Genomic DNA, 26,533 nt, shown 5'->3' on the forward strand with positions numbered 1-26,533 from the left:
TCTTTCTTATCCCGGCCCATACAGCGACCCTCGCGAACTCTTTCCCTTTGTCCCGATCTCCCACAATGGAACATTGTATTTTCACAGTTCTAACTTCTCTTCGAAGACCTTCGATATATTAGCGCTCCGATGCCATCTCGGGAAATGTTGCTCTCTCGTCGCACTGCTCTGTATTTGCATCGGTAGCCGGTCTATCAAGCATTTCAATCTTTCAAATCCAACTTATACACATTAGCGCGACGGGTACCATTCCTCAAACCAATCAACAACTCACTGACCATGACGAAGCTCTTCCGTCGAACGAATGAGCCGGTCTCATCGAGCGGCGCTGAGCCAGCAACGAGCAGAGAGGGGTTCTTCCGCAAGCTGAAGATTAAAACCAAGGCCCGCATCTCGCGGAAAGTTGACAAGGCTATCTCTACTTTTCACCGTATCTCCACCAAAGTCAACAAATCGCAAGCCGCCGGTACGGTTGGCAGTATGGAGCCACAACTTCCCATCCACCACCATGACATACTGATATCGGATAGTCGCGCGGCTGTCGAACTGCAGCGCGACCTTGAATTTGATGACCTCGAAGTCCTGCCCGAGAGCATTGCGCAGGTCGAACGCTCCACGGAAGCCGTGATGACGCCATTTCTGCGACCTGCCGAGGTGGAGAAGCAGGTAGGTCCACGGCCAGACTGGCAGGACGCCGAACCAGAGGATTGGAAAACGCCAGCCCCATCCAGTAAACCTACTGATCCGTGGCTTCAGCCCACACTGGAATCGATTCTCGGAATCGTGGATATGCCGCATGGGTGCCTTGCCCTGGCTGCCCCTCGCTGGCCGACGGGCAACCGTCTGAATGGCGACAGTAGGCTCATCGTCGCGGAGATACTCCAGGACGACGGTATCGTCAAGGGACGAGACCCTGGAATCTATATGGGTGACGTTGATGACCCGTATTGTAGTTGTCCCGGGTGTGATCCTGATCTATTACCACCAGTGCGTCAGGCTTTCCTCAGGGGCCCCACTCCTTATCCTCGGATTGAGCTGGCCTCCCTAGACTTCTCCAGTATTGGTATGAGCTGGATGGGAGCCAAGTCTAGCTGTAGTACCGTGGAGGTGAAGCCGATCCCACAGCAGGCGCTGAGGGACGAATGGAGAGAGCTTCAGCAAGCGGAGCTTGCTCACTCCAGTTCCAGCTCCAGCTCGGACGAAGACGAGGATGAAGATGAAGATGATGATGAAGATGAAGATGAAGATGAAGATGAAGATGAAGATGAAGATGAAGATGAAGATGAAGATGAAGATGAGCATGAGCATGAGTCCGACAATGAGAGCTCGGTAGAACGACTAACCCGCGCGCAGGCGTACTGGGACTCCTGGAGAAAGCGAGCTGCTGCTCTAGTGTTCCGGAATCCTGAAAGCTTCGCGAATAGTTCTAAGAACGGCTCATCGACAACCTTCATCGGAACCGCCGACGAGGTGTACGAGCCGCAGCAGTCTGACCAATGCACGGCAAGTGTTGGATGCAGGGAAGCTAACGAGGTACCGGCGCAAAATGACAGCGGGTCTGTCACTTCTTCTGGCGAGAGCACCCCGTTCGATTGCCGATCGTTCAGGGATATCGAAACCTTCCTTGATGGCCTCTGTGCACTGTCACCGACGCCTTCACTTGATCCCACTCCTCCGGTTAGTCCAGGACTTCGATACACACAGAAGGGCTTGGTTGACGATAGCCTTCCTCAACCCACGCCGTCACCGGAGCCAGAATACTGGGACAGGCGCAAATCCATAGACTTCTTGTACGGACCAAGCTTCTTGGATGACTCTGACGATGAAGATTCGGATGATGACGCCTACTCCATCGTATCACGGGTCGAAGGCAACAAGCAGATGAATGCTCCCAATCCATTCGCAGACTCCGCCGCTGCCACAGCTGGAGAACCTGCCGAGCCGCTCGAAGATCACTCGCCTCCGGCACCAGTATTGCGAGCTCCGGTCGCTCGCCGACGTGGTCCTGCGGTTCAAGCTTTGCTCAGGATATACGAAGGCGATAGGTCCAACACCGCCAACACCGAAAATGAAGATGCATCCAAGGATCCCTTTTCAGGTTTTTCGGGAGTAACAAACGCGGGCCATGTCGAACAGTTCCGGCCTCCGGTATAGCGGGCGTTTTCCAGAATTGCGATTCCCTTAAGGCCGGCCCAGAGGGTCTCGCTGCTCTCTGGCGCTTTCAGCCTAGCAAGTAGAGACAGTGCAGGATCTACCAGTCTTACAATCGCGTTACCAAATTACTTCAGCGCAGCGGGTTTGGGCTCCGCCTTCGACGATGATTCGGACGATGAAGCTCGTTACGATGAGTAAATTGAACTGCTGTCGGTAGGCCCACCGCCTCCACTAGACGCCTGTTGGCGCATGAAGCCGACCTTTGGTTCGTACGGATGCTCTCGTCGTCTGATCGCATCATCTTTCTAGCCTTCGCCGTTTGATTCTATGCGTTCTTGGATTCCAATGCTTTAACAGCGTTCATCAAGCGTTTACGCACCAAAAATAGGTTTGGCGTTGCAGAGTGTGCTTTTCTTTGTTCAGACAAGTGGCTGGACCACTTTCCAGGGAAGTTTCTCTTTTATGTTAAACCTGAAATAGGATGTAGATAGGTGAGAATAGAAAGAATGAAAGTCGAGTTTGGGGTACAGTATTTCGATTCGCTGATGTTCTCCGAATGTTAGAGGGGGTGCTTGAGGTTGAAACGTTGAGTGACATACAAGCATTACTATCACAACGGAGAAGGCCGTCGAAAGTAGATTAATATGACTGAAAGGAACGACTGTGATGAAAGGGATACGGAGCATTCTACGACCGCCCATCTGCGCCGCAGATACAAGTAGTTCCGAATCCACGTTCCGCCATCGTCTATTACTTAGCTTTGCGAAGCAGCCCCAGAGCCTCGCTTTACGTATAGTGATCAAAGAGGCAACAGCTCGCCTGGTATTCGGAGGCAGTTAGAGAATGATGTCTCGATCCTTCGCTGCCAGAGTGTCCGGAGCGATCCTCCGGCTGAGCCAAGAGCTCCGTTCGATTGGCCGCGGTCGGAAACGGCTCTTCGTCGTCCATGGCACTCCATTATTGGCCGGCCAAGGCGGATTCGATGCAGGCGCGGCGGGAGTTTCTTTTCACGCTCGTAGGGTCATTCTGCGCGATCAGAGCTCCCACAGGCCGAAACCCGTCACCTGCAGCACCCCGCACTCAGGCAAGGCATCCAATGCCAATCCTCGAGCGACGATGACGCAAGGTGACTCGGTTAAACGCGAGGGCACGATTGAAGGAGCTCCTTGAGGGCGGATGTTGGTGGAGGACTGGACACGGTTCGCAGAGCTCGGGTCCCTTGGGCATGTCGCTCTCGGCCCAGAGGTTTTGTCCCGCTAGCTCGGCAGGGAAGATGCTCGTTGGGGTACGCAACTGTGGATAGGAGCCAACGGAGCTTCAATGGGAGCATTTCGAGCTCTGCAGTACGCAGCCAGACGCCTTAGACACGAGTTGCTCGACTGCTGCTTCTGTGCACTGTGATAGATGGAGACATGAGTGTCAAGTAGGTACCTAGGTAGCTGATAGCTGCGAGATCCTCGCCGTTCCATACCTGTGTGATGTCAAATTTGCACCCCGGCCTTTGCCCTGCGAACCGCCAGTGACGCTAGCGCGGCACCTGAGCTCTCCCAACCTCTCCCCACAGCTCTGCTTCCCGTTCTTCAATTGCTTCACCTGCTCCTCACCGTGGTTCAATTCTTGCTTCGCTACCTTTGCAGCTGGCCCACTGTAGGTTTTTTCCCTTTGATTGAGCTTTCGCACTTTGAAAGAGCCGAAAGCATAAGAGGTACTGCATTCCCGCACCGGCCACTGTCTCAGCCTCAAAGACGTGGGGAGGACTCGAAGCGGCGCTGACCTTCATACAGCTGCCACTCGGCCCCCTGCGTAGAAAACTCCCATAGGCAGGCGTCGAACGGCCTCTGCTCAGTCTTCGACAAGCATCACCACAGCAGCCATCGATTCCAGACCAGTCGCGATGGACGGAGCACCGGTGCGCGACGTCAAGAACCATGTGCTGTTCGAGATCGCGACTGAGGTCGCCAATCGAGGTACGAGGTCAAGTCGTATCCCTCGGCTGGTCGCACATACTAACATCAGGCAGTCGGCGGTATCTACTCGGTGTTGAAGTCGAAAGCGCAGGTCACGACTGTAGAGTATGGGCCTCGATACACCTTGCTCGGACCTCTCAACCGTACTTCGGTAGGCATCATCCGAGAACGGCCGTGTTGTTAAGCAGCGTCTGATCAACTCGCCAGGCATCGGTCGAAGTCGAAGAGATTGTGCCAAAGGACCCGGCTCTCGTTGACACGATCAAAGCCATGAACGACCGAGGCATCAAGACAATGTATGGCCGATGGCTGATCGATGGCGCTCCGAGAGTGCTACTTTTCGATACCAAGACAGCTTACGGCTATCTCGACGAGTGGAAAGGCGACCTTTGGGCCACCTCTGGCATCCCTTCCCCCCCGGGCGACGACGAGACAAATGAAGCTATCGTCTTCGGATATCTGATTGCTTGGTTCTTAGGCGAGGTATGAGCGAAAGCACCGATGCATTGCCACACGCTCAAGACTGACTGTTCTCAGTACGTTTACCATGAAAAGACGCGGGCGGTAGTTGCGCAGTTCCACGAATGGCTCGCTGGTGTGGCACTCCCTCTCTGCAAGAAGAGGCGCATTGACGTTACGACCATCTTCACGACACATGCAACGCTGTTGGGCCGATACCTGTGCGCTGGATCCGTCGATTTTTACAATAACCTGCAATACTTTGATGTGGACGCGGAGGCTGGGAAGCGTGGCATCTACCACAGATACTGCATCGAGCGAGCAGCTGCCCATGCCGCGGACGTCTTCACCACTGTATCTCACATTACGGCTTACGAGAGCGAACATCTCCTTAAGCGAAAGCCCGACGGTGTTCTGCCAAACGGTCTCAACGTCAAGAAGTTTGCCGCCACGCATGAGTTCCAGAACCTGCACCAACTGGCCAAGACAAAGATTATGGACTTTGTTCGCGGGCACTTCTACGGAGCCAATGACTTCGATCCCGACAACACTCTTTTCTTCTTCACCGCGGGCAGATACGAGTACCGCAACAAAGGCGTCGACATGTTCATCGAGTCCCTGGCACGTCTCAACCACCGCATGAAGAGCTCTGGATCCAACATGACCGTCGTTGCCTTCATCATCTTGCCGGCGCAGACAACCTCGTTGACCGTCGAGGCACTCAAGGGACAGGCAGTCATCAAGTCCCTGCACGACACTGTCTCACAGATAGAAAACAATATCGGCAAGAAGCTGTTCGAGCGCGCTATCACCTGGCGAGAGGGCGATCCGCTACCGGAAGAGAAGGACGTGTTCACTGCCCAAGACAAGATCATGCTACGTCGACGGTTGTTCGCTATGAAGAGGACCAATCTCCCGCCGATTGTGACCCACAACATGGTCGACGACGCGAACGACCCGGTCCTGAACCAAATCCGGCGTTGCCAACTTTTCAACCATCCCTCGGACCGGGTTAAGATTGTCTTCCACCCCGAATTCCTCAACTCCGCCAACCCTGTCTTCCCAATCGACTATGACGACTTCGTTCGTGGCAGCCATATGGGCGTGTTCGCTTCTTACTACGAGCCGTGGGGTTACACACCGGCCGAGTGCACCGTCATGGGTGTTCCAAGCATCACTACAAACCTATCGGGTTTCGGCTGCTACATGGAGGAGCTGATTGAGAACGCGCAAGATTATGGCATTTACATCGTGGATAGACGGATGAAGGGTATAGATGACTCGGTGAACCAGCTTGCGGAGTACATGTTCGACTTCACCAAGAAAAGCAAGAGGCAGCGCATCAACCAGCGCAACCGAACTGAGAGGCTGAGCGATCTGCTTGACTGGAAGAGGATGGGCATGGAATACATCAAGGCGCGCCAACTTGCTCTCCGGAGAGGTAAGCAGTGGTCGACACTTTGCACAATTACTACAGCTAACGTCTCTCGCAGCGTATCCGAACTCGTTCGAAGGTGACGAAGAGGAGCCCGATTTCTTCGGCTCAGTCGACGTCAAGATCTCACGGCCGCTGTCTGAGCCTGGATCTCCCAGGGAACGCTCCGGCACGATGACCCCTGGTGACTTTGCATCGCTTCAGGAGATCCACGAGGGCCTCAGCACTGAGGATTACATCGCGTGGAAGCTGCCGTAAGTTCATTACTCTTTCCGTAGTCGGCTTGAACACGTTCACTGACCAGCTCAATAGCGAGGAGGAAGAGCCAGAGGATTACGCGTTCCCACTTACCCTCAGGAAGAAGGGCAACGGCTCAGGCGGCAACTCCGGCGCAAACTCGGGCGCGCAATCGCCTGCCATCAACGGCACTGCCACGGTCCTGTAGAAGCGTTTCGCACAATCAGAATAGCGAGGATAGAGGAGATGGAAGAAGTGAAAAGGGAGTGGGGAATCTAATTTGGAAGCCTGGTAGCGCGAATGGCACCTTGCATCGACCAGCGCAAAACTACTTGTATAGCTCTGTACACGACCGGATTTCTTTGCGTTAGATGCTTTTATCGTGTACTCTATCATTACCTCTCGTTGCGTTGTCGTAAGTTGGTTCGCCGGGACGGCCTGCACAGCTACCTGCATAGCTACCTGCCTATCTGAATCTATTGCGTCTGAAGTCAGCTCAGAGAGGACGGATCCAACTCGGCCTCTCGAGCTCGCGTGATCCCTTAAGCGTCGTTATACAACCTTCCGCGCCACCCAGGGCTATCCGAAAGGCTCGTTGCCGCATTGAGAGCATCCGCGAACAGGTATCGCGTGTGGACAACCGGGACACAGTTCAGAGATAGAAGACTGTTCTGGCGGAGGATTTCTTATCCGCTGCTCACGCACCCTTGCACCCAGGCCGAATGGATTCCGGGCACGTGGGCGGCTGCGGCTGCGGGAATGCCAGCGAGCTGTTTCCTGGGCGCGTTCCACGGCCTGCCCGGGCCAGCTTCAGGCCAGCACCTCGATGACCCTGCTCGACATCCAAGATCCTTTGATTATTGCACAGCCACAACACCATCCTTTGTCTCCACTGATACCGCTACACCTACAACCCGGGTGCTCACTCCCTCCTCAGTAGACCTACAACACAGCTCTCCGGCTGCGCAGCCACCGCTGACTGCAGCGCGCATACCGTCTTTCTCCGTCGGACTACCCGAACTTCCTCACCACCGCATCTCAGCTCCGACTTCACGCGCTCCGGGCCATGTCGCTCTCATAAGAGCAGGCTGCTGCTCGCAGCAAGTGCTCAGTTCAGCTCAGACATTAGGCCTCTAGGCTCGCTGGCCAGATACTGTCAAATCGCACCGTCGCCTGTCGCGAAACCGCGTTATCAGCGAGCGATCCACCTCGGCTTTTCTCCCTCCACCTCCTAAGCGCAACCTCCACTTCGTCACACAGCTTCCCAGCTCTATCCTACAGTCATGTTTGGCCCATGGGTCGAGGTCTGGCGATGGCTCAGGCCGAGCCTCCCCAAATTTGAAAAGGGCGGGATATCCAAACCCAATTTCAAGAACCTGCGAACACCGCACTTCAACTTCATTACCCTGCACTACATATACATCATCTTCATGTCCATTCTTGCCTCCGTCATCATCTACGGCCCCGGCGGCATGCCCTACATCGATGCGCTTTTCTTCGGCAGCGGCGCAGCAACGCAGAGCGGGCTCAACACTATCGACGTGAACAAGCTATACCTCTCTCAGCAGCTTACGCTCATGTTCGTCGCCAGCGTGTGTAACCCCATCATCATCAACACCTTTGTCGTCTTCGTCCGCCTCTACTGGTTCGAGAAGCGGTTCCAGCACGTCGCCGCCGAGGCACGCCACGTTCGGCGGACACGCGAGCGTTCCCGTACTATGAGCGAAGCTCGTCGGGACATTGACAACGACCTCGAAGAGCGCGGTGTAAGCAAACGGGAGATCAACATCGTGCTAGGCGAGACCGACAACAACAAGTGGCCAAATCAGTACGGAAAGGATGGAACTACCGAACGTGACGCGGAACCGAGCTCCGGTACATCGTCTAGTAGCTCGCGGGAGGAACATGAGTCGCCCGGGGAAAAGATCTTTGATCCTACTCTGGGCAAGTTCGTCAGCCCGCCGTCTCCGACATCCCAGCCGGCCGCGCCGTCTGCCGAACATCCACCACCTTTCCACAGAGATATCGTGTTCGCGGACGAAGTTAGCCGCGCTGATACGGAAAAGGAGGAAACCTCCAATCTTGAACGCCTTCCTCAGCCGATGAGTGCAGAGCAGCACATTGCGATTGTGGAAGCTCAGCGCAACCCCAAGGACAAGGGCGTTTTACGCATTCCGGGACCAAGGGACTTCGACCGTGGCGACACCATCCAACGCGTAGACGAGGATGAAAAGAGCGACCTGAACCGCGTCGTCTCGCATGAATCGACTTCAGAGCCTGAACCTCACCAGTTTCTCAGGAATCAGCGAACTACCAGCATTAACGAGGAAGGCGACGCGCCGAAAAAGAGCAGCTCGGATGATCATCCTCTCAAGCGGAACATCACGTTCGATCAGCCGGCACACCCGCGCCGGAACTCGAAGGCGGGCTGGTCCGCTTTCAGCTTCAACAAGAGAACGGCGACCGCAGGAACCGGAGATGACTCGGCTCTTGGGATACGTCAGCGCCAGCGAACTAGGACTTTTGCTAGCTTCGTGACGAACAGGAGTCAGGAGAAAGACCCAATGCCCTATCTCAGCTGGACGCCGACGATCGGGCGCAACTCGCAATTCGTCGATCTCACCGAGGAGCAAAGGGAAGAGCTGGGCGGGATCGAGTACCGCTCACTGAAGACTCTAGCCATAATCTTGATCATCTACTATGTGGGCTTCCATCTCCTTGGCATGGTGTGCCTGCTTCCCTGGATCAACCACAGCCGTTACGTTCCTTACCTGCATGAGCAAGGAGTTGACCCCGATTTCTGGGGCGTTTTCACTCCGGCATCCTTGTTCAACGACCTCGGCTTCACGCTGACGGCGGACTCGATGGTCACGTTCCAGCGTGCGGTGTTCCCACTGCTCCTCGGTAGCTTCCTCATCATCATCGGCAACACTGGCTTCCCGTGCATGCTGCGCTTCATCATCTGGTTAGCCAGCCTGGTAACGCCCGTCGGCAGCGGCGTCTGGGAAGAGCTAAAATTCCTGCTCGACCACCCCCGCCGCTGCTTTACGCTGCTCTTCCCATCCAAAGCAACCTGGTGGCTCTTCTGGGTCCTCATCATCCTAAACCTCACAGATCTCTTCTTCTTCATCGTCCTCGACATCAACGACTCAACCGTGACAGACCTCCCCGTCGGTGTGCGCATCCTCGTCGGCTGGTTCCAGGCCGCCAGCACGCGCACGGCCGGGTTCGCAGTCATCAACCTTGCGGAACTGCACCCCGCCGTCCAGGTCAGCTACCTGATCATGATGTACATCTCCATCTTCCCCATTGCCATCTCGCTGCGCCGCACCAACGTGTACGAGGAGAAAAGCCTGGGCATCTTCCACAGCGGCGAGGCTGAGGAACCAGCCGCCGCGAACGGCAAGGAGCAGAGCTACGTGTCCCAGCATCTGCGGCGCCAGCTGTCGTTTGATCTGTGGTACGTTTTCCTGGGCTTCTTCATCATCGCCATCATCGAGGGCTCGCGGCTCGAGAACGTCAAGGGAGATGAGGCATACTTCACGCTGTTCTCGATCCTCTTCGAAATCGTGAGCGCGTACGGCACCGTCGGGCTCAGCCTCGGCTTCCCGGGCTTCAACACCTCTTTCTCGGGCCAGTTCCACACGCTGTCCAAACTCGTCATCATCGCCATGGAGATCCGCGGCCGCCACCGCGGCCTCCCGTACGCCCTGGATCGCGCCATCTTGCTCCCCTCGGAGTCGCTGCAGCAGAAGGAGGCCGAGGACGCGAACCGGCGCGCGCAGATGAGGAGGAATTCTATCATGTCGCAGATGGTGCCGCCGCCGCCTGTTGGGGATATGGCTGGTTCGGGCCTGCAAAGAGAGGCTAGCGCGAACCCGGCGATTGCGCATTCGGGACGGAGGATGAGCGGGACGAATCTGAGCAGGTTTTTGTCGGGAGCGCTGAATGCGGGGCCGACTATTCCGAAGGACAAGAGAACGTAAGGGAGGGTGTTTCGTTTATTTTTTTGGACGGGTGCTGGTGCTGTTAGGCAAATGGCGTTCGCAATAAACGCCTGCTTGGGATGAAAGGATTGAGCGTTCTGTTCTGTAGGCTGTATGTCGCTGGTGGGATTTTTCGCGGTCTTTACAGCTGAGCTGTCGCGGCGTTGTTGGGTTCAGGGTGGCTGTAGGCTGATATCATACGCCCGAGGCGGCTTTTCAATTCAGCAACCGACATTTGCAAAGTCTACGCATGCTTCTCTGGTCGTGACTTAACGTGCTCACGATCACAGCCCCAAGAACCTGAAGTCCTTTCAGTGCGTGCGGTGTAGCGGTTAACACCTTCAGAAGGGTCGTATTATTATACGCGGCTAAGCAGCCCCCGCCAGGTGCGCCCTTACCCAACTAGCATGAAGTTCTTTGCTGCTCTTCAGCGACCCGTAAACCATGTAAGGTTCCTGGTGCCAAACTTGACTCCACCACTGCTGTCTTGTCCTTTGAACACATGATGGCTCCGGACCGTCTAACGCAAGGGATCCCAGCATCTTCTGACTCTTCGCCAAACGATCGAAAAGTCCCATGAGTCCATCTAACAAAAAGCTTCTATCTCCCATCCCAAACGCCCGCTTCATAGCTCTTCCTCTCCATCTCCCCTCCCTATCCTCCATCCCCAATCCCCTCACACCCCCCTCCGCCCCTCCCACGCCCCCTCCAACTCCTCCATCGCCACGCCCCCAACCTCCTTGATCCCCACAACCTCATCCCTAACCACACCCCCCACGTCTCCGACCGCGACCCCGTCTCCAAACACCCAAGCCTGCACACCCAGCAGCACATCGCACGCCGCCTGAAAGACGCCACACGCCTTAAACACCCCCGGCACCTCGCCCTTCGGCGCGGTAAAGAACCACACCATCTTGAACGCGTCGCCCAGGAGCCAGTTGGCGAGGACGCTCGCCCTGAAGCCCCTGACGCTCCTCCGCCGCTGATTCGCCGCCAGCTGCGGCAGCGGCAGCGTCGCTTCGATGCCGAGCGCGAGATAGCCCTGGACGGTGCTGTAGGCCGGGTACGGGCCCGCCAGGACCTGCAGCACGAGGAGCGCGAGGCTGAGGTAGGCCAGGAAGAGCCAGTAGGGCCGCGCGGGCCGCCAGCGCCAGAATGAGGTCGGGTTCCAGGGCGAGGGGGAGGGAGGTATGAAGGGGATGTATGTGGTGGAGGCGGTGGCGGGGCGGTTGGAGAGGGCGACGTGGAGGAGGAGGAACTGGACGGCGATCATGAGGACGGATTGGATGAGGAGGGCGAGAGCGAAGTGCGCGGTTAGCCAGTAGTAGACTCTGAGTGGAGGTCAGCGCATGAGGGGAGATGGGGGGCTCTGTGGACGGTAAGATGGGAGGGGGAAGGAGAGAGGGGCTGCACGCACTTGAGGATCGAAGCTACTAGCATTATTAACGGGATGTCTAGAGAGAAGCCGGCAGAGGACCGTGTGCGGTGCATGGTGTAGATCTGGTCGGCGTAGGAGGTTATGGGCGAGGTGACCAGGCTGGGATGCGCAGCTGGTTAGCAATGGCTGCGCAGAGCTTCCCGGATGTGAGACACCTACAATACGGGCGCAATGTACTGCACCACCGATACAATGACGCCCATGATGCTGGCGCGCGAGCTGCGGCGGCTACGATCTGACCAGGCGGAGATCTTGCGGGTGTGAAGAAAGGAGGGACGGCAGCGAGATCGGATCACCGGAACATACTGCTGTATCAAAAGAACAGTCTTTTCCAAAGCTGTAGTGAGCGAATTGGCTCGAATAGAGACGCTGTATGCCGGAGGCGAAGACCGTGAAGACGAAGGCTACGATTCCAGATTCAGGAGTGCCGAGCGCCTCGCCAGGGGTCTGCAGTAGCGCCGGGAGCACCCATGAGCTTATCTCGCGATCTACGCCATGACCTCGGCGCCCGATAACGGCCAGGACTTATCAATCTTGCTGGAGATGCGCGAAGCATAACCTCCAATTGCCTCTCCTCCATCCACCTGCAGTACCCACACCCTCGCCCTAACACCAGCCCAACCGCCTCTTTACAATGGGCGACCACTCCGCCTTCTTCTACGGCACCCTCATGGCCCCCGAAGTCCTCCACCGCGTCTGCCACGGCAGCCACCAACCCAACTCCTTCTACCGCTCCCTGCTCAAGATCCGCCCGGCCATCCTCCCCCACCACCGCCGCCACAAGGTCCTCCACGCCGACTACCCCGCCATGATCCCGTGCGCCTCTCCCACCGCCTCCGTGCGCGGCACCCTCGTCACGGGCCTCACGGACGGCGACATGTGGCGGCTGGACATCTTCGAGGGGGACGAGTACTCTCGGCGGACGGTTAAGGTGGAGGTGTTGGACGAGAAGGGGAAGGCGGCGGGGGAGGTGGAGGGTGTGGAGACGTATGTCTGGATTGCGGGGCGCCAGGAGCTGGAGGACGAGGAGTGGGATTTTGAGGTGTTTGTGAGGGAGAAGATGGGAAGGTGGATTGGGGTTGATGAGGGGTTTGCTGGTAGGCAGTCTTTCCTGGGTTGGTCTGCGATGGTGCGGGGCGGGGTGCAAGCTAATGCTGCTCGTAGATGTCGATGATGCCGTTAAGGCCCAGCAGGCGGATCCGACGGGGGGAAGGGGTGTTAATGGGAGTATTGGGAAGACGCTGGAGCAGAGTCGGGAGGGGAAGAAGGAGGTGCTGGAGAGTGCGGTATGAGATGGGTCAGGTTTCTGTCCGGTTGGGTTTGAACAGCATTTGTCGGCAGCATGATAGAGCATCAGCAATGATAGACGGTGGAGGGGTTCGCATCGGTTACGTCTCCGTAAGGCCAGCATAGAGCTTCTTGGTTGCTGCTCAAAGATGGCGCATTCGGCGTGGGCTGCTTCGCCAAGTATAACAATATAACCCTTTGGAATACGTTAACCGCTATGTTATGCGCGCACTCTATCCAGTGAGACGCTTCAAGAATGATCGGCAGCATAAGCCCCTGTCCTGCCTCTCGAATCAAGAGCTGAGATTGGCCATTTGCTTTGAAAGGAGGGGCGGCAAAAGTGTCACAAGACAACGTTACCATACACGCAACGAGGCGAGGATGGTCCGTCACCGAAACACTCTTGGGTCTTAGTGAGAGGTTTGCCAATCGGCAGGTAGCATTGGGAAGGGCTGTTGATAGCCCTTAGAACATGCGGGAAAGCAGCCGCTAAGATACTAAGTCCTTGCCAATTGGCAGATACGATGCTGCGTCACGTAGTTCAAAGCCGTGACGAAATCATCACAGATGCCCCGTTGATGGTCCCATGGTCATATATCATCGGAATAAAGAGAGGCGCACATTCTGGTTGATGGAGAACACTACGACGCGATCTTAATGAGGAAAAGCTGGGTCCACAGGGAGCCCACAAACTGCCCTTTATCATTGCAGGAGGAAAGCGGAAACGAGACCTATATCCGGCCCTTCTCCCGAGTGAAGCGCCACTGGGAGTCTTCCATGGCTCCATTGCGGCTGTCTTCAGGGGCAAGTTTAGACGGGTGTAGACAAGACGGAGCGGTAGGCCCAATTCGGGATATCAGCCCTGGAAATCGCGACTCGCTGAAGGCGAAGAAGACACCGCAGTGGAGTCCAACGCAGGAAAGTCGCCACCAAATAGTCGACGCGACGAAAAATGTCGAGTCCATGAGGCGCAGTGCAGACAGCAGCGGTAATCTCAGACTCGGCGCACCTCCCCGTCCTAGGCGTCCGTGTCGGACGAAGTGGTCTTTGCCTTAAGGAACTGGAGTTTCCGTCTCTCCGCAAAACGCGGATGATTCCGGTCGTTTGCGCAGGGAGTGTAGCCATTGTAATTGCATTCCAGCGGAGGATAATTGGTCATGCAAACGCAGAGACCAGTCCTCAAGTGAAGACATGTGAGCAATGGGAGTGAAATGAGATGTGGCGAAAGCCAAATGGAGTGCTTCAAGACTGTGGAGCTGACCCACAAGAAACAGCTGCGGTACAAGGACATTCATTCGTGAGCCAGATGAGGGGGAGAAACGCTCTCAAATTAGTGAGGAGGTGTCCTTCTGAGGTTCAGGGTCTAATCAGAGTTACGAGGGCATGTGGACTGAGCTACGGATTAAAGCGATGTTTCCATCATCAGGGTGTGGACCACACGGGTACCGTGCCTCACAAATTTCAATAACGGTGCCGTGCTTGGCCAGTGAACCTACTCTGAGGCTACGAGAGTTAGGATCTCGCGCGGGAGTTTGGGTCAACGTAGCAAAGAACACGAAGCTTCTTGAAAGATCTGAAATACGGAGAGTGGAAAATGCCCAGATCCCGCTTCCTCGTCCGATACGCCGCTCGGAGACTCGCCAGAACAGGAGAGTTTGTTCAGCAGACGCTTCGTAGGAACCCACAATTGAGGCAGTCGTGCCAAAGTTCTTGTACCCTCGATTACTTCGCTGCGGGGCTGATCGGAGGCATTCTACCAAGGTACTGGGCTGGGATGAGGACACTGAAACCCCGCAGCAAAGGCAGACTCTGAGGTCAGCGAGGTGTTCGCCTAAACAGTCTTGAGGGACTGCTTTGCAATTATAAGAAAGGCTTACTATCCAGCTGCTGTCGATGAACGTTCACCATCGATTGCACGACGTCTGAGCCGTCGGATTATTCGCTGCTCCGAACGAGGCCGATCTCGGAAGGCAGGCCCCACCATGTTGGCCTCTCAAAGCTGGCAGTTGGACGCGGGCAGTTTTATCAGATCAACATCAGATAATCTCCCTCGCTCCCAAAAGTCGAGCAACGCGTCATTCCGAACAATGTCAACCGCTTCGGGCGACGACAGCTCCTCTCCTCTTCGAGACAGACAGCGCCAGACGCCAGTCAAGCCAACAACGCCGGCTTATGTCGAATCCTGGCGAGATGACCCAGGCACAGAAGCTGTCAGTCGTGCCGCTACAGCTAATTACGCCCCTCCGTCTTTGCTGCCGGCCAGCCTGACACCTTATCACCATGTGTCCCCCATTGCTTCTGGTTCGACTACGCCCATGGGTATCGCAGGCCCCATGAATGCGGCTGTCACCATCCCTCCGCGACCGAAACCCGGCCGCAAGCCAGCGACCGATGATCCACCCAGTAAGCGGAAAGCGCAGAACCGCGAGGCTCAGCGAGCGTTCCGGGAGCGACGTGCCAAACGAGTCGAGGACATGGAGAAAGAGATCCGCGAACTGAAAGAGGCGCACAAGCTTGAGTTGGAGGCCGCGGAGAAAAGATATCAGGCTTTGAGCAGGGAATTCAATCTCCAACGCCGGGAATCGGTCCTCCAAACTCAGTCTTTGGCCTTCGAGAATCAGGACTTGAGGAACGAGAATGCTGCTCTGCAGCACGGAAAGAAACACAGTCCGGGTGAACCCCCTTTGAAGAAGAGACAGCTCTACGTCGAAACGGAAGGACATGGGTTCAAATCGCTCCCGACGGCAGCAGATCCCGGCCGGCTGCCCCCTCTGCTGATGCGACACCAATCCGGCCCCTTGACGCCTCCAATGCTGCAGCCCATGTCCGAAGGCAACGGGTTCGCTTCCCCGTACACCAACTTATCTCCATCGCGTCGCCTGCCCACTCCGAAACCAAGTTCGCGGGGCTCTCAGTCGAGCGAATTACTGTCCAGCACCAGCACCCATGTCAACGACGTTCCAATGGCCGACGTGTATCCCGATCTCGGCCGCTACTACGAGGCTCAGGAGACCGACTTCACCAATTTCGGCAGAGCACCGAGCCGGCCGGATGTACCCGTCCCATCGACGGAAGCCGTACCAAGCCCAGCCGTTACTGATCACGAACGTTGCGGCTTCTGCACGGACGAGAGCAATTGCGTCTGTATACCCCGGAATCAAGAGCATCAAGAGCCCGACCAGGACAAAGATGCCAGTGGGGACGACGATGCAATCGGGGAGCCAGACACAAGCGAGGAGCGTATCTCGCCCTCTCATCCTGGGCCTGGCGCCAGCACCAGCGATCCAGCTCTCCCGCCTGCGAAGCCCACTCCCAACGCATCCGCATCCGCCGACCCCACATCGACGGCCTCCTGCATCACCACCACCGCCGCCGCCGCCGTCTTGCCAGGAACCTGCGACGCCTGCCTCCGCGACCCAACCCTCAAGCGCGCCTGCGAGACCTTCGCCAGCCGCCAGCCGCCTCCGACCCTGGCACCCACCATGGCACCGCCATTCTCCTTCACAGCCCCCTCCTACGACTCCCTCGTAAACCTCGAGCGCATCTTCTCCGTCTCCGAAGCCTCATCCGGCGGCACGGCAACCACCTCCAGCGATCAAGCCATGCCGATCCACCAGGGCTCGGTCGGGTGCGCCGACGCGTTTACCTGGCTCGCGAATGCGCAGGTCGATATCAATGAGGATTGGGTGCAGGAGATGCTGTCGGTTGCGCCGGGGAGTAGGAGGGGTACGGAGATGGGGGCGGGCACGGGGCAGGGGGTGGGGAGGAGGATGACGGCGTTTGATATTGAGGGAGCGAGTATTCTAGCGACGTTGAATGTGGCGAGGAGGCATGGGTCGAGTCAGATGTCGCTGGGGAATGGGGGCGAGTGAGGGGCGAGGGGGTTGGGTGGATGGCTTTTGGGTGATACCTCCTGGTGCTAGTGGGCGGCGACCTAAAGCGGGTTGGGCTTTCTCGAATCCTTCGCTTCGATGCTGGTATTGCTCGAAGCAGCTCATAGACATTGTTTCGCAAGGACAAATCAATTTCATTCCTCAAGCTCGACTTTCTAGGTCTTATCGAGGGCAATCGCTACATAAGCAGTTCCAAAGCTCGGTGTTGTCAAGCAGCCCATGGCAGCCACAAAAAGGACGACAACTCTACAGTGTTATGCTTCTAGAACAGCCGTTGCTCTAGGGAGGAACACTGCGCCTGCTCCTGATTCCTCATTTGCCCTTGGTCCTACTTCTAGGGCAGGTAAAGTCTCTCCCTTATAACCCTCCAAGTCAACCGTATACACAACCGGTTCTTATCAACTTTGGCAAAAGGCTCACCAACCTTCCTAGCGGTCTCCGTTCTTCTTTCCGGAGACACAACTTCACCTCACTTATGGAGGTCAAGACAACATTTCTAAGAAAATCTAAGAGACTGTGTCATCATGCCGTCCACAACTTGCAGTCAGACCCGCGGCTAGTAATCCGCACGTTCTTTCGATCACGCTGTGCATTCACACTTGTACATGAACCCTTAAAACGCTCAATCCCCAACCCCGCATAAACGGCATCAAGCCCAGCTGATTACATTTCGATCCCCACCCACCACAACGCCAAAACCAACGTTATCCCACCGAAAACCCCAGCCGACCAACTACCGCCCCTGCTCCATTCTTACAGCCCGCTGCTCACTCGACATCCATCTCACTCTCCAGCAAACAATCCACAATACTTTCCCCACCCCTACCGCCCCTGCCCACGACCGTCCCCTCATCGTCCCCATCATCCTCCCCCATCACAGTCCCCTCCCCGTCCAAATCCGCCATCGTGATCTCCGCCATGCCGTCCTCCACCTCCTCCATCTCGGCCTTCTCAGCCTCTTCTTCCTTGTCCTTGCCTCGAGCTCTGTCTTCGCCGTTGCCGACGACCGTGGCGTCTTGGGCTCCGAACCCGGTCTCGGTGAGCTTCCAGACGGCGTTCCTGAGCCGGGCGAGCGCGTTGCGGGATGTGGCGTCGTTTGCGACTTTTGCCTCTGTGGCTTCGTCGAGGAGCGCGGTTAGGGTTGTGAGACGCTCGGAGGGAGGGGCGGGGGCGGAGGTGGTGGGGGCGGTGATGTGGAGTTTGGAGAGCACGGAGAAGTAGATTTTCTTTTCTTCTTCTGTTGGGGGGCGTTAGTCTACTCTTAGTCTAGAGCAGGTCGTGCAGGGGGAATGGGCCGGGAATGTGCGAAAGCTCCTCAGGGAAAAGGGGGAGTATAAGGAGAAGGGGAAGAGAAAGACTTACTTAATGTTCCCGGCATGCAGACTTTCTCCAGCAACTCCTCGGCAAGCAGCAGATGCGCCTCCCCACACTCCCCCTCCGCCCCGACAACGCCTCCACTGTTCATGACCTTCCGCCCATCCGTCCAATCAACCAAACATCCCCCCACAACTCCCAACCCAACCATCTCCTCGTCCTCCTCTTCCGCCTCCTCAGCAACCCCCAGCAGCGCATGCACAACCCCCACCGCCACCCTCGCCATCCTCAACGCGTTCGCAGCCCGGCTGTGGCAGTACACAGGCAGGAAATAGCTCAGCGCCTGCTGCATCCCTGGGTTCGCACGCGTCGAGGGCGTGAAATACAGGATCGTCATGTGCCGCAGCAACTCGTCTACGCCTTCGGCGGCGCGGAAGACGTTCAAGAGGAGGAGCTTGCTTAGCGCGACTGTGCCGGTTGTTTGCACGGTTGGAGAGGGGGATTTGAGGGATTTGAGGAAGGTTTTCTGCAGCGGGCGGAGAAGGGGGCTGGGTTGGGGCTGCGGAAGTTCGGTTGCATCTGCTGTGCTTTGATCGGTGGAGGGGGGGATAGGGGACAGGAGGACGGGGTGCGTGGTTAGGATGTCGGTTATTATTTGGAGGGAGATTGTTTGCAGGGCTTCGTGGCCTTTGGTGAAGCAGTGGAGGAAGAGGGTTAGGTTTTCTTGGGCGAGGTTCTGTTTCGTAACACTGGTTAACAAGCCATCTTCCCGTTTCGGTGTCATCCGAGCGGCTGAGGTATAGGGTGGGAGGAAGAGGACTTACCTTGCTCAGTAGACAGCACAGCCCCAGACAAACAAGTCCACGCTCGCGGATGGGCGCTTCTTGTGACCGAACGGCCGGCACGACGAGGTTGTTCAGCATGGTGACCAGGTCGCTGTTCTCTTCGAGGTCGCACTGCACGTTCTGCAGCATGCATTGCGCGATGTGGAGGCATTTCATGTTGACCATAATCTCACGGATCGTCTTCTCTTCATCATCGACCTCCTCTTCGCCGCCCTTTTGCCTTGCAGATTTCTTAGCCTTCGTCGGCGTAGTCTCGCTGCTCAGATGCGACGTGGCGGAGTGAAAACTCTCGTCTGCCTCCAACGCTGCGTCCGGCCGCGCGAGCTCCTCACCCATGATGGTATCGTGGACCTCCGCTACGGCCTCGAGCACGATCCCGCAGAACTCCCTCTCACCCGCGGTATTGGCGCCACACACGGTCCGCAGCACCTCGATGACGAGCTTAGTGCACTCCTCCGGCAGCTCAGCAAGCGCAAGCGCCTCCCGCATGATGGAGAACATCTTCCGCCGGCCAACTTCGTCCGAGTAGTCTAGACTGAGCGCGATATGCAGCATCTGCTCGACGCAGAATTCCTGCTGCACCGTGTCCTCCTCTGCCTCTGCCGCATCCTCTTCCGCTTGCAGCGCGACCTGCTGAACGCCTTCCATGAGGCGATTGAGATGGCCTTGCAGGAAGAAGGCGAATTTCGTCACTTCAGGCATCTTGTCCTCAAGCATACCCATCAGCTTCTGCTCGCCTTTTGCTCGGCAGTAGTCGTTGAATGTGCGCGCCACGAAGACCGCCTCGGGCGTAAGCTCGTCCCAGAACTGGTCCTCGAAGGTTACGAACTCCCTGTAGTCGGGCCGGCCGTCCCAGAACTCTTTCATCGCTTCCAGCGCGATGCCGCCCTCGATGCCGGAGTTGACGATGTCGACTCTTTCGAGGAGTTCCAGCAGGGCTTCGTAGCTGGGTTTCGAAACTTGGCCAGTTGCGGGCGCGGCACCTTCTTCGGTCAGTTGCTGGAGGCCGGCGCAGTCCTCGATCCAGCGTTCGCGAAACAGACGGGCTGTGGCTTTTCGGACGTTCTCATCTCTGTCTCGGAGGCCCCAGCGGAGCAGCTTCTCTCGGTGGGTAAGAGACAGGTGACGGAAATCCCCTAAAGCCGGCAGCAGCCTCGCGTACAGTGCCCTTCTGGTACCTGCATCCAGATCCCTCGCTCTCTCGAGCAGGTACGGCAGCGTCGCCGGCGTGAAGGGCAGATTCAGCAACAGCGACCTGCGAACCTCAGCGCTGGGATCGTTCTGCAGGACATCGACCAGCTTCTCCAACACACCGCCCGCGGTATCGTCATCGCTGTCTTCGTCGTCTTGCTCCTCGTCGCCTTCACCAGCTAGGCGGCCAAGCCCGAGAACGGCTTGTACGCGGACGGAGGGTTCTTTATCGCGGAGGCGCTTGAGCAGCCCGAGGCGGATCAGCTGGAAGAGCTCGTCGTCAATGGAGTCGAGCGTGTTGATGATGTGGGAGATTATTTGGGTGGCGCGGAAGCGGACGACTTTGTCTTTGGCTACGAGAAGCGGGAGGACGAGGGAGATGATTATAGAGGTGAGGCGCGTGGTGGGGGTTTCGGGAAAGGAATTTGTCTCTGGGTCGCCGCTCGACGCGATCTGGTTGTCTGGTCCACGTTAGTATGTAACTTGTGTATCGGAGATACTGCGTTGGCCGTGGTGTATACCTTTCTCGCTCGCAACCTTCAGGAACAGACCCAGGAAGCGCACAATTCTGTCGCCGACCGGCTCGCTCTTCTTGACGCCCAGAACTCTCAGGAAACACCGTCCCACCTCCTCGTTGAACTCGTCTTCCCCAAAATTCTCCTCATCTCGTCGCTTCTTCGGCTTCACAGGCTCGTAGCAACATGCCTCCTGCACCTTTCTCAGGCTAACAACCAGCTTCCTTTGGGTAGCAGTAGTGCGTTGCGCATCGGCGAAGACGGCGCATATCTGCTCTCGAAGGGATGTGATGGGGCCCTCGTCTGGGATCTCGACGGCGTGTGCGGAGGTGCGCGCTGAGGATGCGCGGGATTTGAGCGTCGCGGTTGAGGATTTGCGGGAGACGGCGCCGGAGGAGCGCTGAGAGCGCGCGGAAACCCGGCCAGGCATTCTGGCTTTGTTGAAGAGTTGGTTCTTGGGTGCTTGTGAGAAAGCTGTTCGCGGCGCATATGTGAGAGCTTCAGCCGAGTCGTGTTGACAGTGGTAAACACATGAAATTCTGCCGCGGCTTTCCGCCCGCGCGAGTCAAGCAGCTTGATCGCACGAATCGCGCAAGCTGTCCCTTTCAACTTCGACACCTTATGCATCTTAGCCACGCGCCGATCGCGATATTAACCACTTCGCAAAACCTGGTCTCTCTGCGCAGTACGCCCTGATAGAAACATCTGAGTAATGCTGCTCCGATAGCAACCACAGGCAGCGCGACACACAAACTCAGCCTTCATCATGGACGACCTCTCCGGCCTGGACTGGAGCTCCAGCACCACCAACACCGCCCAGAACAAGGCCACCCCCAGTTACCCTGCTCTACGGCCTACGCCTCCACTTCCCTCGCTTTCCGGCAGGAGTACTCCGTTATCAGCCCAGCCATCCGGTAATACCGCAAGCGCCTTTCGGGCCATCAAACCACCCTCCAAACCCTCTACTCCCGCAGCCGACAGCTTTGCCGGGCTCCTATCGTCAAATGCGGCCAAGACTGGCGCTGGCCTGTCTATGCAGGAGCGGCAGCGGCAGCTGCTGGAAGAGAAGGCACGACAAGAAGAAGAGCGCAGAAGGAAGTTCGACAGTCACTTCGGCGCGCATGATGCGCATTGGGACTCGTTGGGACGTGGGAAGAGCATACCACAGCCAGTCGCTACTCCGCCACCAGCATCGTCAAGCAACGGGGCGGGAGCACCAGGATTGTCTAAGTCGATCAATAAGCCGTTTGCTGCGATAAATGCACCTGTGCAGAAGCCCTTTAACCCTTCAGAGGATGAAGACGATATACTGGCTGCTTTCAACTCCGCCGCACCTGTCGATGCATCGAGCCATTTTCCAGTCCCACAAGCTGCTATCAGCGGTCGGAGCACGCCAGCCGGCACCGCCAAATCACCTCCGCCAGCCGCACAGGCAGCATACAATGGTGGGTTTGGAGAAGATGACGATCCGTTTGGTCTTGGTCAGATGACTCAAAAATCCGCTGCTACGCCTGCGCAATCATCGCTACAAAATGACGAGGATGACATACTGGGCATGCTGGGTAAACCGGTCACTGACCTACCACCGCCGAAGCCAAGGGTAGAAGAACCACAGCTAGCAGTATCGATATCGCTGAACGGCGACGAACCAGCTACCGTGGACCCGCGCGATAAAGCAGTTGCCGATCTAGTGGATATGGGATTCCCCGCCGACAGGTCCGTAGAAGCTCTAGCGCAAACCGAATCCGGTACAGACGTTCAAGCAGCAGTCGGATGGTTACTGAACCAAGCGCACCAAGAGTCGAAGTCGAAGCAACAATCAAGAGCCGGCAGCAGAGGACGTCAGCCGATTGACGAGAACGAACAAAATCAGCTACGCGCAGCCTCAGGCCGGAGAACACGCGAAGACCAGAGCCGTGATAACAGCGCCGTGCCGGTTTGGATGCGAGCAGACGCCCGTTCAGGCTCCGAACAACGAAGGCAGGACAGCCGCTCACCAGGGCCTGAAAAAGATGTTACACAGTATGCCTCCGAGCTGGGCACCACGTTGTTCAAATCCGCCAACAGTTTGTGGAAGACTAGCCAGAAAAAGGTTCAGCGAGCCGTGGCCGATTTTCAACAGGAGGGCGATTCGAGCCAGCCGAAATGGATGAGAGACGCTCAGATGCATGCATCCGAAGACGTTCTCCACCGCGACGGCAGCAGGAGCGGCCGACAACAGCGCGAGGCTGATACCGATGAAAGATCGTCACGCAGGCCAGTACAGCCCGAACGCGAAGTGACTGATGAAGCAATGATGTTGGAAGCGAGCTCAGGCCGTCCTCAGAAACCGTCGCGGCCTGCAGCGACACGACCTCAGGACCTTGGCCCACCAGAGCCTGCTCCACAAATATCTTCTCCCAACACGACGACCCGTCCCTCGACCCAGCCGCGGTTCCTTCAGCAGCAACCACAGCAGCCGCAGAGAGCACTCGGCAAGCTCACCCGGGAAGATGTCGACCAGCAATCCTCACAGGCATACATCAGCCCCGCCCGCCGGAAAAAGACTACCCCAGCACCACCCGCAGCACCACCCACCGCATCTTCACCATCGTTGCCACCTCTCCGACCCAACACAGCCTCCCTGCCTCATCGACCCGCTGCAGCCCGCTCCCCTCAACCCTCACGTTCGCCCGCCCCCTCAGCCCCAGCCCCCATAACTCGCCCCGCGCCCCCCTTCCGCCACATTCCTCCCATCTCCCCCTCCGCCTTGTCCCAAGCGACCCGCCACCGCCTCGCCGGCACCGCAGCCTTCAAGCGCGGCGACTACGCCGCCGCCCAATCATCCTACACCACCGCACTCTCCTCCCTTCCAACTGGCCACCCCATCGCCATCATCCTCCTCTGCAACCGCGCGCTCTGCCACCTCAAGACGGGAGACCCGAAAGCGTGTGTTGCGGATGCGGAGGCGGCATTGGGGGTTATTGGGTCCGGACGGGGCGAGGGGGAGACTATTGCACTGGGTGGGGAGGAGGGGGAAAGGGATATGCGGGACTTCCACGGCAAGGCGCTGATGCGGAAAGCCGAAGCGCTCGAGGCGATGGAGAAATGGGGCGACGCCGCAAGTGCGTGGCGGGAGGCCGTGGAAGCCGGGGTCGGCGGCGCTGTTGCGATTCAGGGCAGGGACAGGTGCGAGAAAGCGATGGCGCCGAAGCCTGCGCCGGCTGCGGCTAGACCTGCGGCAGCCGTAAAACCAGCGACGAAGCCGAAGCCCAGACCCACCGCGCCCACGTCGAATGGACTCGCATCAGGCCCCCCGGTCGGCGCGGTCGAGAGCGCAGAAGCCGTCAGCAAGCTGCGCCAGCAGAACGCAGCGCAAGAGGCAGCTGAGAACGAGCGCTTCGCTCTGACAGACACCGTGGACGCCAAGCTGGCAGCATGGAAGGGCACGAAAGCAGACAACCTCCGAGCTCTGCTTGGGAGTCTCGACCTCGTGCTCTGGCCCGAGGCGGGGTGGAAGAAAGTCGGGATGGGAGAGTTGGTCATGGCCAACAAGGTCAAGGTGAGTCTGCCGGGCTGTCGTCCAGGCTCGATGGAGGAGGGTGAAGAGCATTTGCTGATCACGGTTGGCGGCATAGATCGTCTACATGAAGGCAATCGCAAAGGTGCATCCGGACAAGATACCGCAGGAAGCGACGACGGAGCAGCGGATGATCAGCGCGGCGGTCTTCAGCACGCTGAATGAAGCGTGGGATAAGTTCAAGAAGGATAACGGGCTCTAGGCTGGGGCGTTCGGACGGGTGCTGGTGCTGGTGCTGCTGGGTGTAGCTTCGATAGCAGGGCAAGGCTAAATGGCGTTTTTGTCGTTCGGCTGGTTTGCATGGCGTGGAGTTGAGACTCATAGCCGGATATCGAGAACGGACGGCATGGAAGGTGAAAAGTATATCGGAGTTGCCCAAACGTGGGCGATGCGGATGCATAGAGCTCATAGCAACACGAAATCTTGCGTGAACCGCTGAAGAATCTCGCAGTCGCACAATAAAATGGTGCACAGGGTTGATGCTAAAGGGCTGACGCGGACGCATTGAAGTTGCTGTCATGTAATGATTCTTAAGAGGTTCACACAGGGCATCAGGGTTTTGGAGCAATATGGTTGACAAACACCCTGCGGGTATATATTCATAGCTCTATCCACAACCTCCGGTCTCCAACCCATGGCTATACAAACAACCATCGCCACAACGAAGTCCATCCATATGCTCATATCCAAACGGCTATATGAACACTCTAAATGCGACGCATCTTGTTCTCTCCCATCATCAAAACGCCCCAGATGCTTTCCTCCCCAAACGCAGACCCCTCGAAAGAATAGCCAAAGAAGCAAGCGACCCGAAGCCAGCCGAGCCCACCACTGCGCGTATATACAACAACGTCCTACGCCGTGCGGTCTGAGCGGTTGCCCTCTCAGATGCTGTTCTGGAAGTGGCGCCTGTGGGCGTGACGGCGGAGGAAGTCGCGCTTGCCAGCCGAGACGTGCTGGATGCTGTTGTTCCTGCACTCGGTCTTGGGCGAGACGAAGCGCTCGGCCGCGCAACCGTTCTCGCAGAGGCCCCACTTGGTCGTGCTGAAGCAGTACATGCCCTCGCCTGTGCAGGGGGCGGCGCCGACGCCACACTTGCCGGCGGGAGCTGTGTTGGCTGGTGGTGGGGGCGCTGTCCCAGTCCTTGAGGAGGCGGGGGCGGAGCGGGTGAGTGTAACGGTGGCGAGGGAGGTCGCGGTTGGTCTGGCGGCAGACGAAGAGGGCAAGGGGGCGAACTCGCCGCCGGCCTTGGATGAGACGGATGGGGAGCTTGCTGGAGCGGAGGAAGACGGCCCGGAGGTTGGCTGGACGGGCGTACCTGCGTTGCCAGCGCCGGCACCAAGCTTGGTCTGAGCAGCGCAGTTGGAACCGCTGACGGTGCCGGGAGAAGCGGCGATCACTGTCTGAACGTCGTTGCCGGGCTCTGGGAAGATCAGGTTGGTGTCACTGGGCGTCTGGCATTCCTCTCGCGGAAGGTTGGCGACGAACATGTCCGGCAGAGAGTTGAAGACGGTGTTGTCGCTGGAGCCGCCGGTGACTTCGATAGGCGCGCAGTTCATGTACATCTCACGATTGCCGATTTTGTTGAACCAGGTCCATGCGAGAGTGTACTGACCATTGGGCATACCTTTGGGCAGAGTGAACTCGAATTGACTTGCGTCAGTGCCTTGAGCATCACTTCCCAAGTTGCCATTAACGCTAGCGGGGCAGCCGCCGATGATGCTCTTGACAACCTTCCACTGGCTATTCTTGGTGGGCTTCTGGTCAAGCGTGACGCTGACTTGGCAGGACCCTCCTCCGTGGGTTGCGCCGCCCATGAAGGTTAATTTCTGAGGCACACCGACTGGCATGTTGTTCATCTTGGTGATGTCATAAACGCCGGGTCGCTGCTTGCATGGGAAGTCGGAGCCGGAGTTTTCGAGCGGGCTGTTGTTGAGGGAGGATTGACCGTATGGCACAGGGTTGCTGATGACCATGTGCGCATTGACTGAGAAGAGACTCATGGCTAGAGCCACGAGGGTTGCTTTGGAGAAAACCATTTTTGCTTTTGGTATACAGTTCGATAATGAGCGTAGTGTGAACTCGAGCGGTGGGACGCTAAAAATCGCTAGACCAGCTGGCGATTCTGAAGACCGTGGGTGATGAAGACGACGGTATAGGTGACGGTGCTCGTGATCCCTGATCAATCTTTTTGACGGTTCTGGTCTTGGAAGCGACAAAAATTCGCAAAGGAATGTGATGCTCGAAGTTTCA

General features: G+C 57.3%; 9 protein-coding genes across 9 annotated transcripts; 6 read left to right on the top strand and 3 right to left on the bottom strand.

Moving 5' to 3' along the window:
* Positions 1 to 279: 279 nt before the first annotated feature.
* Positions 280 to 2,154, top strand: W97_02267 (uncharacterized protein; the record flags this gene model as incomplete). Its single annotated transcript, XM_007780167.1, has 1 exon — positions 280 to 2,154. One exon carries the CDS (start codon positions 280 to 282, stop codon positions 2,152 to 2,154), a length of 1,875 nt encoding a protein of 624 aa, XP_007778357.1.
* A 1,894-nt stretch (positions 2,155 to 4,048) lies between these two features.
* On the top strand, positions 4,049 to 6,460 carry W97_02268 (glycogen [starch] synthase; the record flags this gene model as incomplete). Its single annotated transcript, XM_007780168.1, has 6 exons — positions 4,049 to 4,121; positions 4,175 to 4,272; positions 4,329 to 4,604; positions 4,659 to 6,021; positions 6,074 to 6,269; positions 6,328 to 6,460. 6 exons carry the CDS (start codon positions 4,049 to 4,051, stop codon positions 6,458 to 6,460), a joined length of 2,139 nt encoding a protein of 712 aa, XP_007778358.1.
* A 1,075-nt stretch (positions 6,461 to 7,535) lies between these two features.
* Positions 7,536 to 10,238, top strand: W97_02269 (uncharacterized protein; the record flags this gene model as incomplete). Its single annotated transcript, XM_007780169.1, has 1 exon — positions 7,536 to 10,238. One exon carries the CDS (start codon positions 7,536 to 7,538, stop codon positions 10,236 to 10,238), a length of 2,703 nt encoding a protein of 900 aa, XP_007778359.1.
* A 676-nt stretch (positions 10,239 to 10,914) lies between these two features.
* W97_02270 (uncharacterized protein) lies at positions 10,915 to 11,879 on the bottom strand (the record flags this gene model as incomplete). The annotated part of the gene is made up of 3 exons (XM_007780170.1): positions 10,915 to 11,569; positions 11,656 to 11,775; positions 11,836 to 11,879. The coding sequence occupies 3 exons, from the start codon at positions 11,877 to 11,879 to the stop codon at positions 10,915 to 10,917; spliced, it is 819 nt and encodes a 272-aa protein (XP_007778360.1).
* Positions 11,880 to 12,310: 431 nt separating this feature from the next.
* W97_02271 (uncharacterized protein) lies at positions 12,311 to 12,968 on the top strand (the record flags this gene model as incomplete). Its single annotated transcript, XM_007780171.1, has 2 exons — positions 12,311 to 12,773; positions 12,841 to 12,968. The coding sequence occupies 2 exons, from the start codon at positions 12,311 to 12,313 to the stop codon at positions 12,966 to 12,968; spliced, it is 591 nt and encodes a 196-aa protein (XP_007778361.1).
* A 2,310-nt stretch (positions 12,969 to 15,278) lies between these two features.
* W97_02272 (uncharacterized protein) lies at positions 15,279 to 16,835 on the top strand (the record flags this gene model as incomplete). Its single annotated transcript, XM_007780172.1, has 1 exon — positions 15,279 to 16,835. One exon carries the CDS (start codon positions 15,279 to 15,281, stop codon positions 16,833 to 16,835), a length of 1,557 nt encoding a protein of 518 aa, XP_007778362.1.
* A 788-nt stretch (positions 16,836 to 17,623) lies between these two features.
* Positions 17,624 to 21,151, bottom strand: W97_02273 (uncharacterized protein; the record flags this gene model as incomplete). The annotated part of the gene is made up of 4 exons (XM_007780173.1): positions 17,624 to 18,093; positions 18,219 to 18,906; positions 18,995 to 20,667; positions 20,728 to 21,151. 4 exons carry the CDS (start codon positions 21,149 to 21,151, stop codon positions 17,624 to 17,626), a joined length of 3,255 nt encoding a protein of 1,084 aa, XP_007778363.1.
* Positions 21,152 to 21,487: 336 nt separating this feature from the next.
* Positions 21,488 to 24,482, top strand: W97_02274 (uncharacterized protein; the record flags this gene model as incomplete). Its single annotated transcript, XM_007780174.1, has 4 exons — positions 21,488 to 21,892; positions 21,965 to 22,081; positions 22,154 to 24,262; positions 24,339 to 24,482. The coding sequence occupies 4 exons, from the start codon at positions 21,488 to 21,490 to the stop codon at positions 24,480 to 24,482; spliced, it is 2,775 nt and encodes a 924-aa protein (XP_007778364.1).
* A 682-nt stretch (positions 24,483 to 25,164) lies between these two features.
* W97_02275 (uncharacterized protein) lies at positions 25,165 to 26,319 on the bottom strand (the record flags this gene model as incomplete). Its single annotated transcript, XM_007780175.1, has 1 exon — positions 25,165 to 26,319. The coding sequence occupies one exon, from the start codon at positions 26,317 to 26,319 to the stop codon at positions 25,165 to 25,167; it is 1,155 nt and encodes a 384-aa protein (XP_007778365.1).
* Between the last annotated feature and the right edge of the window lie 214 nt (positions 26,320 to 26,533).

Source organism: Coniosporium apollinis (assembly GCF_000281105.1).
Source record: "Coniosporium apollinis CBS 100218 chromosome Unknown supercont1.8, whole genome shotgun sequence".
In the NCBI taxonomy this organism is placed as follows: domain Eukaryota; kingdom Fungi; phylum Ascomycota; class Dothideomycetes; genus Coniosporium; species Coniosporium apollinis.